This window comes from Brassica napus, chromosome C6 (assembly GCF_020379485.1).
Source record: "Brassica napus cultivar Da-Ae chromosome C6, Da-Ae, whole genome shotgun sequence".
In the NCBI taxonomy this organism is placed as follows: Eukaryota; Viridiplantae; Streptophyta; class Magnoliopsida; order Brassicales; family Brassicaceae; genus Brassica; species Brassica napus.
In genome coordinates, this window is record NC_063449.1 from 46,244,038 (window position 1) to 46,260,397 (window position 16,360).

Sequence of the window (16,360 nt, forward strand, 5' to 3'; positions counted from 1 at the left end):
TTTTACACTATAGTATAAATATATTTAAAAATTGGATTGTAAGATACAACTGATTCATGATATGATTATTAAAGTATAAACTAATCATCTTTTTCGTGAAAAAAAATGTCTCAACTGATTCATGTTTTGATATTCCTTATTGGTTAGATTTGTTTAAATTATTGTTGCCATGTTTTTAGTTAAAAAATCAATTTTAAAAAATGTTTAATAAAACAGGAAAGACAAAGAATATTTATTGTTAGGTTTATTAAATACTGCAATGGCAGTCTATTGTAAATATAATTTTGTATTTCTTTTTTAATAGATTAGATTGTATGTAAATTTTAAATAACTTAAATACTCAATTAATTAAGGGCATGAATTTGTAAATCTAGAGTTTTGGAAGATCATGAAACTTTCGGTTTGTTACAGAAAAAAAAGCTGTGTCACTATATAAAAAGCAAACCCAAATCCAAAATATTATTGCTTATTGTTTTACTAAACTCAACTTTGAACAATAGAGTTGTGTAAATCAGAAAACAAAATCAAAACGTGAGTCTATGAAGAGAGTGATAGAGAGGGGAAGGTCAAAGACGAAAGATTTAAAACAAAGTTTGGGAGATGTAGTAATGGAAAATCATTTAAGCAAATTGTTGACCGCTGGTGGAAGAAGATGAGATTGTGGAGAGCACATCAGTCACCGAAGCCATTACGCTCAGTGCCGCTTTCAATACATCTTGAGAGCATCCCGGTTTCACTAGCGTCCTCACCTGACAATCATAATATCACACATAATCAATACACACTCTACTAAGGAAGCCTTGACATGATTAAAAAAGGGGAAAAAATGTTGTAGTACCTGATCAAGATACTCCTGCAGCTTCTTGATTCTCCCCATGTAATCTTGGTCTTCAACACACAGAGTTACCGCCTTTACATCTGCACCTGGACCATCGTACTGAACCGGTCCTGGGTTTCTGTACATATCTTCCATCAAGAATTTCTGCTCATTTTGTCTCAATAGCCTGCAATATAAAAAGAAGGAATAACCACGAGTCTCCATTTCACCTCCTTCATTCATTTCAATGATGTTGAGAGTTTTTAGCAACTTACTCGTATGCTTTGCCTTTCAAGTCCACCGTAGCTGGATGAATTGCTGGTCTGCCTATTGAGGTTGAACCACAGTTTTGGGACCAGCGCTTAACCGTCATCATTGCCTAAACATTGACCAGTGAAAGAGAGAAGGTAAGTAAGACTGAATGAAACTTGGAGCAAGTCAAAAAGAAAGAGCATATATCAAACAAATTTCAGGGAGACAAAACTCAACCGTCATAGGTGCGGCGCCACATTTCCATTTGTTTACAGGACTCTTCAGGTTAGTCACAGTTGCCATGTAGCCGTTCAAACCAGCTGCAAGGATGTGGTAACATATATGCCCAAGGACCTGCAATAATGTTATCAGCTGATAATGTCAGTTTCCAAAACACTATTAAATTTCCAATAGAATTCTAGTGCAGTTGGCGATCATTTACATAGGCATAGTCACAGTCGAATTTTGATGGGAGAGATCCACGAGCTTGGTAACCAAAAAAGTGACAGATAGCGTTGAACTTCTTCCCCTTGTATGTTCCTTCTTTCTGTCATTTTCGAAAATTAGTGTTTAAGAGAAAAGATCTATTCAACCAATAAACAACTTGAACTTTCAACCAATATCCCTTTATTATAATAATGAAAGAATATCAGTAAAATGGGAACGTGAAGTATACCGTGCGCTTGTTCATTTCAGTCTCCACAAGATAAGCTAGGAGTTTCTCTGTCTCAATCTACAGAAGAAAGCAAGTGAGCGATTAGGATTTTAACTTTGTAAAGAACAGCGGTCACCATTTTCATTCTACTTACCTGGGAGAGCTGAGCAGAATCATCAGACTCGGGATGCAGAAGTAGCTGCAGCAAGAGAAAACGAAAAAATTTCGTAAGTATTCATTCATAAAACATGTGAGGAAAACAAAGAAAGTCCCAAGCTATAGGAATGGAACCTGTTTCTTAATGAATGGAGGCAAGAACTCAAACAAGGCAGATGACCAAGGTGACAGCTTAGTAGAAATGTTATCAGCATGAACACCCTCCTTAAGCAGTCCATGAATTTCCTGCATCGCATAACGCCAACATGTAAGATACTTACTATGATTTTCTACTCAAAGAAACCAGAAAATTATCTTTTCAAATTACTACCTTCAACAGAGCATAGAGTTCAGGAATACTCTCTACGATCCCTTCAGGAATTAGGATGACTCCATGATTTTTGTCTGGAACAAATAAACGGTATATCATTGAGGTTAGTGAGCAAGCAAAAGACATCACTACTGCCAACATTGCATAAACTAGTTCTAATTATGAGACCTTGTCCTGCTCTTGCTTGCACAGCATCACAGATTTGTTTGGTGATGTCAAATATCGTGAGCTTAGATGCTGTAACCTCCTCACCCAGTATCACCTGAGGCAATGGCATCACATGCAAGTAAGAATCTATAGAGATCATTACCAACAACTTCGATTGTATATGTTTAAAAAGAATACCATGTTTGGATGAGACTGAAGTGTACACTCAAGGGCAACATGTGAATGCTTCCGGCCCATGAGACGGACGAAGTAATAATACTGGCAACACATAGGAAAACATATATTATTATAGAGAATAGAAAACCATATTAATATGAATAGAAAATACACTAAGATGCAGCCAGACTAAACACTTAAATGGTTAAGTGGCCTTAGCAACCTTTCTAAAACATCAAACGGCTTGAAATATTATTTACCTTCTCTGCTGAAAGGGCATCGGTGCAGACATTGCTGATGAGTTGAGAATTCACCTGTACACGGTAGAATAACATTAGACTAGATAACGAGATAAGATGTTATTATCCGAAAGAACTGGCGCGAGCAAGGAAATAAATTTCAGTTACCTTGCATATAGTGTCGAAACCAACGTTTGCCTCCACAAACTGATTCTTGAGATCCCCATTAATAGTGACCGGAACACCAACAACCTGAAATATATAAGTAATTTCTGCTATTAACTAATTCATCAGTAGAAAGGTGCAACCATTTCACTTGATTGTTTCATGAAGTATCAGTCTGAGAAAGAGAAAACCGGGAGAAATGTTGGACCTTTGTTGAGCATTTTGCTTCAGCAAAAAATTCAGCAAGATGAGCGGCATCTGTGTTGGATGTTACACCTACTCAATAAAAACATACAATAAGCTTTACAAAAAAATAGATATCATTTATCACCAACACTATAAAAAAGAGAACAGTAGGTACCTCCAATGATAACAAGGCCATCCAACTTCAAATCTGTGCAAGCTTTCAGAGCAGCATTAACCTGCTCGGTTGTTCTAATCTGATCCTTGGTTCTTCCAAGCAAATCAAAGCCACCTTATACAACATACATTAATTCACCAGCCGTCAGAGAGCAATACAAATAAAAAGGCTGAATCATCTTAACAATATCTTTACAACCAACCTTGGTTTTTGTAGGTTTGGAGGACATCATCAGTGATCTCCAGGGCCTTTTGAGCAAATAGACCTTCAGAACCACCTGTTGAAAGGTTACAGAACTTTCAATTATAATCATTCAGAGATCAACACGAAAGTAAGATTTAACAGAAATAAAAAAAAAAAAAAAAAAAAAAAACAGAACATTACCCAAAAATCCTAGCAGAGTGTTCTTTGCGTTATGCACTTTGAGAGCCTCATAAAGACCCCAAATCACATTGTGACCACCAGGAGCCTGCCTTCCAGAAAACACAATTCCAACCCTACAATAGAAAACATCTAAACTCAAAACCAACAACAAAGCAACAATTACAGAGAAGATAATACACAGAAGCATACCTAATGGCTGGATGCTCGGTGATGATCTGAGCATCAGGAACTTTGGCAGTCGCCCTAAGGAAGTGAGCCAAAGGCTGACCTAGAGTATGCGGGAAGGCACGTGCAATGATGTGAGCATCACCAGCTTTTGCCACAGTGGTTCCATCACCAAATTCAACGCGAACAGTTGTCCCCTAATAATAAAAATGCACATCCACCAATAACAAACTCAACTCACAAATTCCCAAAAAAATTTTTAAAAAACACTATTCCAAAAAAAAAAAAATCACGTTGAACTACAACAACAACAACCAAAAACTATTAGTACTACATTGCGCTGGCGCCACGTCAGCATGCAACTCCACCTAATAGTAAGATCAGGCAGTTACGGGGATCCTAAAACCCTAGATCACAGTCTCAAATCACAATCCAACAGATCTGCATGAACAGTGACACCATCGCAACCTCCCTCGAGGAGAAAATCACACTATACATAAAAAAAAATCGCGAGATCACGAAATTGCGAGAAAACGAAACAGAGAAACGAAAAGCATAGAGATCCGAGCGTTCGAGACAGTATTAAGAGTGAGCGTGAAGGGACCTGGAGACAAGGAGGGAGCTGAGGCTGGTACTGAGATCGGAGCTGTTGAAGAGGAGAGAGCTCTCTGGGGATTCCGAAATCTGAATCCATGGGGGAGCGATCGATCGGTTTTTAGGTTTTCGAGAGAGGTTTTTAGGTTGGTGAGTGAGTTAAGTTTTTTTTTTTTTCTCTGTGCTCGTCGAAAAAGTGTTTATATAGTGTGCGGAGGACTTGGCGATACGATCAACCAAACAGCCAAATATTTTTTTTCCTTGGTCGCCAATTTTTCAACTCTTATTAGTCCTCGCTTTCCCCGACTACCCCCTAGTTATCCTGGTTATTACGAGATTGCCACTGACACTGTTCTTTTTTTTTCTTGGTTTAATTCGCTTTTTAAGGTTCGGTTTGGTGTTGAGGGATTATGAATTCTCGGTTTAAATTCAATTAATTTTTTTTATTTACAATCTAACGTAGATATGAAATTTATACTTTTTATTACGAGATTGCCACTGTCATGGTTATTTTTTTGTTAATTCACTGTTTTAAAGGTTTGGTTCGGTTTAAATTCAATTTTTTATCGGTTTAGAGTCTGATCTGACCGTATAACTGAAGACCACTCTGGTTTGGTTTTAGCTGATTGAGAAATTCCCACCTAGATGTGACCAAACTTTATAGAGAAAGAAATAAGAAAGGCATAAATGTTTCTAGAAAGCAGAGTGAATGAGAGCACCGAGGGATAGGTGAAGGGTAATTACGGAAGTACCAAATAAACGAGAGGCAAATAAAAAAAGGAAACATAGGAGAATATATCCAGCATTCAATTAAAAGAATATTCTTACAAAGATAACACTCTAATATACAATGGGAGGAGTCTGGATTTCCTCTTCCTCAAGTATTGCCTCAAAAACTACGTCCAGTCACACTCTTACCCATAGAAATCTTCTATAAAGCTACTTTCTATGTAGATGCTTTCTCAAAATGAATCTCCTTAAATATATGCTACTAGATTTTTAGACCCCTATTGGGCTTTTATCATCAGTTCTTCATTTGTAATGGCCCATGTAATTAGGCGATGTACATATAACACTGAGACGAGGTAATTAAATACACAACACTGAGATGGTAAAAGAAGTACAGTATAGCTCAAGGTTTACTATTAGACTCATGTTGGCAGGGCCGGCTCAGATGTATTGTGGACCCTAGGGCGAGATTTAAAATATGCCCTTTAGTTATTCATTGGTCCAAATTAAATCACTCAATTTTCATTATTTATTTTTATATGTGTATAAAACCCAAATCCACAAGAAAATTATAAAAATGATGTACTATCGTCTACCGCAATGGTCCATAAAGCCCAATATGTTGAACATAAATTTGATGTTTTTCCTTTGACATTGCCGACAAACAATTATATTAAAAATTTAAAGAGGAACTCGGTTGGAACAGTTTAGACAAGGCCCTTTAATTATTCAACGATTGGAATATATGGGCCCCTATTGTACGTTGGTCTTGGCCCTTTTGTACGTGGACCCTGGGCGGATGCACTGCTGGCCCCTGTCCTTGAGCCGGCCCTGCATGTTGGCCTAGTTTTGATTAGTAAAACATAAAATAGTAAAACATAGCATGATCCATCATGAAAAATGTACTCTCTGTGTTCTTGAAAGTAGGATTTTTTGGGATTTTTACCTTGTTCCACGAAGAAAAATTTTGTGTAATACTTTTAATACTTTTTCATTTAAAATTAACTCAGTCAATGCTTATTCACGAGAACTTCTTATATGCTTTATGGGTGAAAGATAATTTTTTTTGGTAAAGTTAAGTTTTTTACCAACTTCATTTTATTTTTTGGTGTAAATTGATTAAACTACAATAGATTTCGCAGCAAAAAATATACATACATTAAAGACAAAAGTTAGATAAAAAATGCATTAATTATTTTTTAATCTACGATAAAAAAATTGAAAAAATCCTATATTCAGGAAAGGAGTATAATACAAGACATCAAAGTTGGTGACCACCACCTAAAACTAAGGGCATCCACATTGGTTCACCCGGATTTCGAGAAAAAAAAATATTAAAATAATAAAAATCAGTGAACCTGTCTAAGAGGAGTTCACTCCAGTGAACCCGGATCGTCACTGTAGTGCGGGCCCCACGACACGTGGCGGCCCGTGATTGGTCCTATTAATAATTTTTTTTTTTTTTAAACAAAAATCAAACAGAAAAAAAATAATAATAAAAAATGTTTTGTGAACCCCTTCCATGGGGTTCACTAATGCGGATGGTCTAAAAGGAGTAGGTAAATGGGGTCTTTGCCTTGTGCTTATCTCAACTACCAACTGTTAGATGATTGTCTTGTGGATAATGCCACACAAATAAAATAAAATAAAATAAATCATTTGATAATGACGTGACAAATAGAACTACGAAGGTTCTAGGGCCTCTTTGTAATACCCAAAGCCATATTAGTCAACCATGCCCATATGGAATAAGAAAAAAAAACCCAAAAATTAGATTTTGAGAGAGAGAGAGGGAAGAGAGAGAGAGGGAGAGAAAAGAGAAGAGAGGGTGGAATTTTAGTTAGATAGTAATAGTAAATTATATTTTTTTGTGTTATTGAACCCAATTTTCCTTAAATAAACTAGTAGAGCAATAATCTTGAGGAAAAAAATGGAATATACAGAGGAGATGAAGTCGGCGACGGCGAGTCACGAGAGAGTGATGATGCTTTCGTCACCAATTTAATTTTTTATACATAACAAAAAATAATCATTAATTTCAGTTTTCATTTTAGATTATAAGATATAATACACTAGATTTGATCCGCACATCCGTGCGAATTTTTGTTTATTTGATAAATGTAAAACTTGAAATATTACTGTAAATATAATTTACATTTTAATGTTATATATTGTGAAACTCTATAATCTTATTATTTATCTTTCTCATATGACATTAGTTTATACTAGTGCATTAATTTTGTTACTAAATTAATGCACTACTGTATAAAAAATAGTTGATTTTTTTGGTAAATATTTTTTTATATTTTTTCAACCTATTTATTATAAGCATTAAAATTTATAGTTAAATTGATTTGTTATTAATATTTAAATGAATTTTAAATTTTAGAGTTTTCTAATAGCATATTTGTGAAAAACACATGAATTAAAGGTTAGTTATATAATTTATATTTTGTAATAATCATTTTAATAATTGTATATTTTTTTGAGTATAAAAAACGATAATATATAATTTTAGATATGAAAGTTTAACAAATGTTGACAATTTTATTTTTTATAACAAATGTGCAAATTTTAACACTTATTTAACAGTGAATGATATTTATTTAGATGAAAACATTTAAAAAATAAAATAGTTTAATTTACCAATTTAATACAAATTTTATATATTTATTTCATATAGTACTTCTATTTTAATATCAATAAACTGCAATTATAAAATTTATAAAAGATAGCATATAATTTTATTCTTGTTTCTTAAATTTTACTTAAAATTAATTTATAATAATATTAATAGTAATAATTACGAAATTGAATAAAGCATTATTTTATAAAAACATTGAAAATTTTTAATTAGATTTTGTTAGATTTTCCTCAACTGATTTTGTTTGAACTAAAAATAATTAAATTTATAGTTAAAATTGATTCATTAAGATTTTTAAAAACGATATATATTTGCTTGATTAAAGTAAATAATCAAAGATGTCATATTAATAAATCAATGAAATGGTTCTACTATGACTTTTGCCTAGTAGATTTTTTTGTACTTTTCTTTTAATAAAGACGATATAGTTAAGAAATCTGATTTCTTTCTTAATAACTATAAATATATTATTAATAAATACATGTTTTAATTAAATCTACATTTCTAAAATATGATTTCTTGATATAGAGGTATTTTATTTTGATTTGTTTTACACATAAAGACATTTTCTATGTTTTTATTACAAGTTGAGCACATTCTACTACTATGGTAGTTTTTAATGGTTGTTTACATATTTGTTACTGTTCTGTTTCGGATGAATATTTTAAATTTTTGAATTGTTTTAAAATGGTGGAATCCAATGCTTCAATAAACAGTAACTATAAAATAGTGAGTAGAGAAATTTAGAATATTTAGATATATACTATTACACGTACATTTGATATGGTTATAGGAAACCTGATTTTTTTGTTATAAATATTGATAATTATATAAGGATTTATATAAATAGATTTCGAATTTTAAAATATATATATTTAAAATCTTTTTATTTTGATATCTAAATATTATTATGTTAATTTATTTGAGAAAATCTAGGATGGTTCAAAAACAATCTAACAATAAAAAATTAGTTTAAAACTTAATTTTTTATTGGATATAATACTTATATTTTTGAACTTATATTATTAAAGAGGTCAATTTTAGGTGGGCCATTATAACTATTTGATAGTCCAAAAATCTGTCGATAAAATATAACTCTATTTTAATCGAGTATACTAGGATACTACCCATCTTAAAACACGGTATTTTTTTAATTTTATTTACAAAATATAATAAAAATTGAAATGTTAATTATTAATATGTATGTTGGGTAATTTGGTCTTCTGTGATGACAATATGATTCTTGTATATTCATATATAGTTATGTTTTTTATTGTTGGATTATTTGATCTTTTGTGAAGATAGTATGAATCTCATATTCATATATAGTTGTTGATGACAGTTCGATCAGATCAAATGAGGGCTTTACAATTTATTAATATTTTTCGTTGTCAATAATGAAAAACCTATAAAACAATTTGAATTTAGAAACTAAAAAAGGTAAATTTATATAAATATAGGACAAATGCAAATTGTTAACAAATAGTTAACGTCTGCATAGACTCTTCACAAGTGGTTAACAAATATATTTTCAAGTTTAAACTTTAAATGTATTGTTCTAGATAGGATTTTAAAAACTTGTTGGTATATATCTTAATACCAAAATATATTCTCTAAAATTGTAAGCTTGTTGAGATATTTTTTTTTAAACGTTTGAATTCAGTTAAGGTCTTGATTGGTAGAGCATTAGCATTATCATTATGCTCTACATTATCCAATCAATAATTGTTAGAAAAGCATTTACTAAATATTAATGCTCTCCAAATGCTCTCTGACCGATGTGTGCTATCATATGAAGCTTTTAAAAGAGTATTTGCATTTATAATTTATAAAATTAAGAAAAATATATAATTAATTCATTTATTTTATTTAATAATATCATAAAATTATTTTTATATCCACAAAATAAAATTTTGATTTCTAAAATTAATTTACAATAAAAATATTTTTTTTTAAATAGTATTTCACATATAAAATATAATTTAATTTATGTAATTTAATTTATTTTAAATGTGAAATATTATTTTAGAATAAATTTATAAAATTTATTTTAAAATAATATTTTTGATATAAACATAATTTTTAAATTATTAAATAAAATAAATTAATTTTATATCTTTTTAATTTTATATGTTAATATATATATTAGAAATATATTCATTAAAAATAAATATATTATATATTATATACTAATTTTTATAATAATTTTAAATAGCATACTCATACTGCTATACCAATCATACTATTAACCAGTTTAACAAAAGTATATAGCTCTTGCAGCATACTGCTTCTATAGCATACTGCTACTGCTAATGTTCTACCAATCAAGGCCTACGAGCATCTCCAACTCATTGTTATTTTTGCCTCTATTATAGCATTTAGAGTTAATTTCACTCCGATTCATTGTTATTCCTTCTTTTAAAATAGAGATTACTATTTTTTTCCTCTATATTTAAATGAATAAATAACAATCTATATTTTTTACTCTATATTTTGAAGATTACTATAACAAAGGAATATATTGGAGCAAACTCCATCTCTATTATAAAGATTCTCTATTTTAGAGAAAAATATAACAAAATACATTGGAGATGGTCAAGGATACAACCGAAACAAAGATAAGATAGAAAAGCACAAACACCAGCGACATGATAAATATAGTAAAAAAGATTTTGTAGAAGATCACGTTCTAGCATTTACGATAAACAATAAATGAATTTAGAATATATAAAATATACTATAAATAAATTACAATTTAGTTTAACAATATATTATTATAGTTTGTATTTATATATTCTTAATGAATATTAATTTAAATCGCAATTTATAAATTAAAATTTATATTAAAATTTTAATATAACAATATGAATTGCATATATTATGATATATTTATTAATGATACTAAAAACTATATTAATATATTATTATGTAAATGCATTTGTAATTATATATTGTATAAAATGTGATTTGGATGAACCTATGTTTTAGTAGTCCTAAGCGAAAATATAACACATGAGATCAAAACTCTAATTTAATAGATTAGATAGTCAAGAACGATTTGCCAAACCATGGTTTATTAAATAGAATCAATTGTGAGAATATATGTTTTGTTAGAATATTTTAGTTCTTATTATTTATTTATGCTCTGTGTCCTCTGTTGTTTGGTTACAGATAAACTCTCTGCATTAACAGTTGAAGCAAACGAGCAGAACAAATGAAGAAGGCAGATTCTTAACGAGTTTTTAGACCTTAAAGGAAACATTCGTGTGTTTTGCCGAGTGAAACCCTTAGACTCCAGAAACTTGAGAGCAACGGTTGCTTCTGACACAAGAAACGTTATTATCACGTTAACAGAAAGCAAGAGGAAAACCTACAACTTCGACAGAGTTTTCGAACCAGATTCATCGCAAGGTCAGGTGGCTCTCATCTTCTTTTTTTGGCGGCTTTCATCTTCTTTGAGACTTTTCCACTATGACGTCGACACGGTTACTTATAGGTAAAATATTATACACATACGTGAAAGTGTTGTTGATGATACTATTCAAAATCGGTTATCGATGGCTACAACGCTTGCGTATTTGCTTATGGACAAACTGATACTGGAAAAATATTCACAATGGTAAAGATTATTAGTGGAAACATCTCTTTGATTTCACTTCTTGTTTCTTCAATCTATTTAAAGTTGATATATAATACTAGAGAAATCAAGGGATTGTTCAGTTTCTTTAACGCGTGGATTCCCAAGATATATTGCGTGGAGGTGGAGGTTCAATATCAAAGAAAAGCCGTAATTTCAAAGAGAATGTTCAAAAGAGATAATAGATCGAATAGAAACATTAATTAAGATGTTGCTATAAAAAAAAAAAAGGAGATTTATGAAACAACAAATACTTGTCTAAGTTTCATTCAACCACAAGAATGTTGCATGATGAATTTGAAGCCTTGACCACACTTTTAAACTCTTCAAGCATCTTAAGTCTTTCCTGCGCGTTAAACTCTTTCATGATGATTTTTGCTTTCTTCAGTCGATTTGCATTTCGTAGAATGTAATTCGCTACTCCTTTCTCTTTTTCTTGTTCCTCTTTGCAGCAGTTCCACACAAAAGTCTCCAAACATTCCGGAACATTCTTTGGTTGATTCCATCTCCCTGAACAAACTTTTCTATAATCCCATTCACAACCTATAAGTTTGAGGACTTGTAATCTAGGAGAAGTGTTGATTATGAGAGTAAGTAGATTACACCATATTGCTTGAGATGTGTATAGCTCCAAATATACCAACTGGTGGAAGATAGTATACTTAGGAAATGCAATCTCACTTATTAGAGATGACCTGGAAGACAAGGAAACGATTCTGATCCTCAGGAGATCTTCATCACTAGTATTATTTGCAATCATCTCAACTAGACGAAACTGGATATCACGAATCCCTTTAATCATCAAGTATTTCAAACAAGGAGCATTCCATCGTTTAGACAAAACGCTGGTGGTTACAACATCTCTTTGTGGAAGCAAAGACAATATTTGGAAAATCCGAGCTTGGGGCAACTTACTGATCCTGTCCACTCCTTCATCGTCTCTCCAACATCGTTTAGACAAATCATTCTGCATTCTCACCGGTAGCAGGAAACAATGAACCGACGGCGATTTATTTTACGGAGTTAGAAGAGATTGAATGAGGAACAAGAACTCAAGTTTTAGGGTTTTCGAAGGTTATATATATTCAAGAAAGGCCCAAAATATAAAAGCAAAAAGCTTAAATAAAATGTCATTATTAATATATTTTATTTAACTTTTCTTTTGTTAATACTAGGGTTAAACCCGCCCTACGGGCGGGTGAGCAATTTAAAAAACAACTAAACATATTTCAAATTTTTTAGTATATATTTGAATATAGCTATTTATATATAAGTGTTTTTAATCTTTTGTATTAATCTTTAATATTGCAAAAGATTATAATAATAAGATATTGTTTTTACATTGTGGAAAAAGATACAAATTTGATAGTGATATATCATTTAACTAATTATTCACTGTTCAAAAATGAAAAGAAATTTTGTTTTGTTACTTTTAATCCCAAAATGGATAATAAACACCAACTGATTATTAAAAAATATAATTAAACTAAATGCGGGTTTATAACTTTATTTTTTATTAATAATTAAATTTGATTTCTAAATTATCAATATCTAATGAATTTACATAATTTTTGTGTTTTTGAAAATATAATGTTAACCTACTTTGTTTAAAATTAAAATCACACAATTAAAAAGTGTCACTGTAACTATCATAATTATCATAGTCTAAGAATAAAAGGTTAAACTCAATCGAACAACAGTTCATTAGAGCTTAATGGAGACAATAACATTATATTCATGTTTTACTGATAAATTTTAGATAATTTTCCAAATGTGGTAAATTTCTTCACTTGACGATGTGTTTCATGAGGAAAAAACAAATTCTACTTAATTAATAGAAATTTATTTATTAAATTTATTAATTTTTTTAAAAAATAAGAATTATGTTTTGATTATGTAATAATCACTGTTGTGTTTTTCTTTCAATTTTCATGTGAATATTTTTAAGATTGAGCTTGGTAACCACAAAAACAATATCCATGATATTACTTTCGTTTTCATTTCCATTTGTCGGATTTTGATGAAATGTCAAAAATAATATCGTAAATGGATTTTTTTTTGTTCTTATGAATATTTTTTAGTTTTTTGTAGTTTTATATTTTGGATTAGATCATGTAAATTTTTAAATAAACTATTATTTGTTAATTATTTTTCACCAAATTCTAGTTATTCAATGTAATTTTTACAAAAAAATATATAGTTTTATTTATTATATCTTATTAATTTTCAAAATGATTTTTATAAGATATTTGTTTTGATTATTTACTAAAACCCCAGATTCTTTCGCCTAGTTACTCCTCATGCAGCTAAAAACTTATATTATTCCTACAATATTTTTGTTGAAGAGAACAAACCAATCATTTACAAAAAATTGAAGGAGAAAGTGAAGACACCAATGATGTTCCACGACTCTTTGATCTTATTAAAGTTAAGGATGGAGGATGAAACTTCCATTCTAAGTAGCCTTGGGAAACTTACTTTCTTCATTCTTGTTAGCTTAGGTTCCATGGGTTTTGAGTTTGTTATTTCTAATTTATTATGAGATTCTAAGCCATACCTCTTTATCAATCAAACTCCCTCACTTTTATCAAACCCGAATTAAGATTTTTCAACTCAATGTTTTTCTTATCCATTACCCTTTTGTTCAAAACTTCGGTTACGTTCTCTCCTGCTAACTCGTAAGCACTTCGCGTCAGCAATGTTCTGTATACTCTAATCTTGGTAGCTTGTCTTTTCTACTCCAACCGCAGATTGCGGCTTATCTCTTGCCTCATAAGTTTCATTTTTTTCCAGAGTTTCCACTGCCCCTGATGATGTTTCTTTTGTTTGCTCTTTTTTCCTCAATCTATCTAACACGTTTCTCTAAGTATTTAGAGTTCTGTAGCTCGGACAGAGTCTCGTGTGTAGAATCTAACTTCAACCTCTCCCAAGTTCTCAGTCCAGGAGAAAATAAAATTGCTAGGCCATGTCCGTTTATTAAAAGCAACGACTTAGATGAGCGACTGAAAGGTCTTCTTCATTGGTCGTTCCGGTGAAACATGGGAAAACGCGGCGATCAAACAATAAAAGAGATCCAAGAGTATCTGTGATGCTAAATAAAACATCAACTCCATTTGTCTTTTTTTTTTCTCCCCAGCGACATGTTTCTCTCTCATCAGCTACTAAAAACACCAGTTTTCTTTCTTTCTCTTACATGTCTTTCGTTAAATTTTGTACTGCTGGTTATTGTCACAGTGTTAACTAAACGAACAGGGTCTGAGCACTGTGGGGGACCAAATAAAGTCTATCACTGGTCACTTGCCCTTCCATGACATGAATATGCTGCGAGGGAACTCATTCTATTTGGTACCAATAGGTTATTGGTGCAGCAGGAGCAGTCATGAACCCTCGTTGCAGTTCTGTTGGATATAAAGAGAACATAATATGTTAGCTTTTCTATTTATTTGTTTCACATTAAAGGTATATTAATCGTAAGTGCAATACAAAACATATAAGTTTGTGATGGCTTGATACCTTCTATCAAAGAGAACATCGAACCAGCATGCAAGACCATACACTCGGGTACACACGAACACTGTAAATTTCAACGGAACATAAATGTCGAAAAATTGTGTTTTCCAAGAAAATAAAGTGACAGGTATATAAGTTTAGACCATGTCATTCACCAAACACAGAATAGTGCACACTGAGATTTCTTTTATGCGAAAGGGAATGGACAAAAGATTATGTGATGTTAACGAAACACCATTGAACCAAATTTCATGTATAAAGAAGCTATACACCTATCTAAGTGAAATTTGACTCTCACCCGCCAAAGCACACACACAACACACAAAGTCACTCTTAACTCTGCTTAACCAATGAATCAGTTAACCCCAATAACTTATTCTTCTTTGTTTTGTTAAGAAAAGTGAGAAGCTTAGTCAAATCATAATCGCATGGCATAAAAAATCGACACCGCAAGCTCCACGTACTCGCGGCCTGATAGAAGTTAATATAATCAAATAAAAATCTGTGATTCTGAGATGCTCCAACGCGAAGAACCCCTATAAAGTTAGTGGAGTCATTGTTTTTTTTTTTTTGCTGAAGTCTTCTTTGATGAGGGGGCAATGGTGTGAGCTCACTGTTGCTGCGTGAATGGTTTTATACCCATTTTTTTTAGAGGGAAATAAACAGTCTCTTCATGTAAAAATATAATATTATTAGTATAGATTTGGAAATAATAAAAATGTAAAACTATACATTATTTCAGATATTATATTTAATGTAATATTACTATTTCTTTTATTGAATATTTATTTATTCTATTTTTTTGTTTTTTCTGACAATGTATATTTACTTATTTTAATTTCTTGTTAATTTTTTTGTATATTATGAAATGATAATATTACATTATGGAAGATTGTTTGAACCGTAAGAAATAGAGATTGCTTATTTTTTGTTTATTCCGGTCAAAATTATTATTTTCGGTCATATGATTTAATGAGCCACATGACTTCTTTTGGAAAAAAGATTTGTATCCTAACATGGACACTCGTCTTTGTAAAATTAAATATAAAAAAATGTAATATTATTATTTTCTTATATTGTGTATTTTCTTATTCTAATTTTTGAGTTTATTTATTTAACTTAATATTATCATTTCTTATATTGTATATTTTATTATTTTAATTTTCAAGTTTATTTCTTTAACCTTTTTGTAAACTAAACGTTAAAAAATGTAATATTGTATATTTTTTTATATTGTATATTTTCATATTCTAATTTTCGAATTTATTTATTTAATTTTTTATATGAAATGGTAATATTAAATTAAGGACAATTACAAAAAAAAAATGTCACGTGTCGTTTTTTGGAATAAGTTTTTTTTCACTAATGTGGACGCTCTATGGAGCCTCAATATGTCC

General features: G+C 30.8%; 1 protein-coding gene across 1 annotated transcript; it reads right to left on the reverse strand.

Moving 5' to 3' along the window:
* Nucleotides 1-433: 433 nt before the first annotated feature.
* LOC111207208 (pyrophosphate--fructose 6-phosphate 1-phosphotransferase subunit alpha 2) lies at nt 434-4,699 on the reverse strand. Its single transcript, XM_022705028.2, has 19 exons — nt 4,454-4,699; nt 3,874-4,046; nt 3,685-3,797; nt 3,503-3,577; nt 3,301-3,414; nt 3,148-3,215; nt 2,943-3,026; nt 2,796-2,849; nt 2,557-2,637; nt 2,380-2,473; nt 2,212-2,285; nt 2,016-2,126; nt 1,879-1,923; nt 1,746-1,802; nt 1,512-1,616; nt 1,307-1,423; nt 1,093-1,196; nt 839-1,004; nt 434-749 (listed from the first exon to the last, which is right to left on the reverse strand). Exons 1-19 carry the CDS (start codon nt 4,541-4,543, stop codon nt 621-623), a joined length of 1,854 nt encoding a protein of 617 aa, XP_022560749.1. The 5' UTR covers nt 4,544-4,699; the 3' UTR covers nt 434-620.
* Between the last annotated feature and the right edge of the window lie 11,661 nt (nt 4,700-16,360).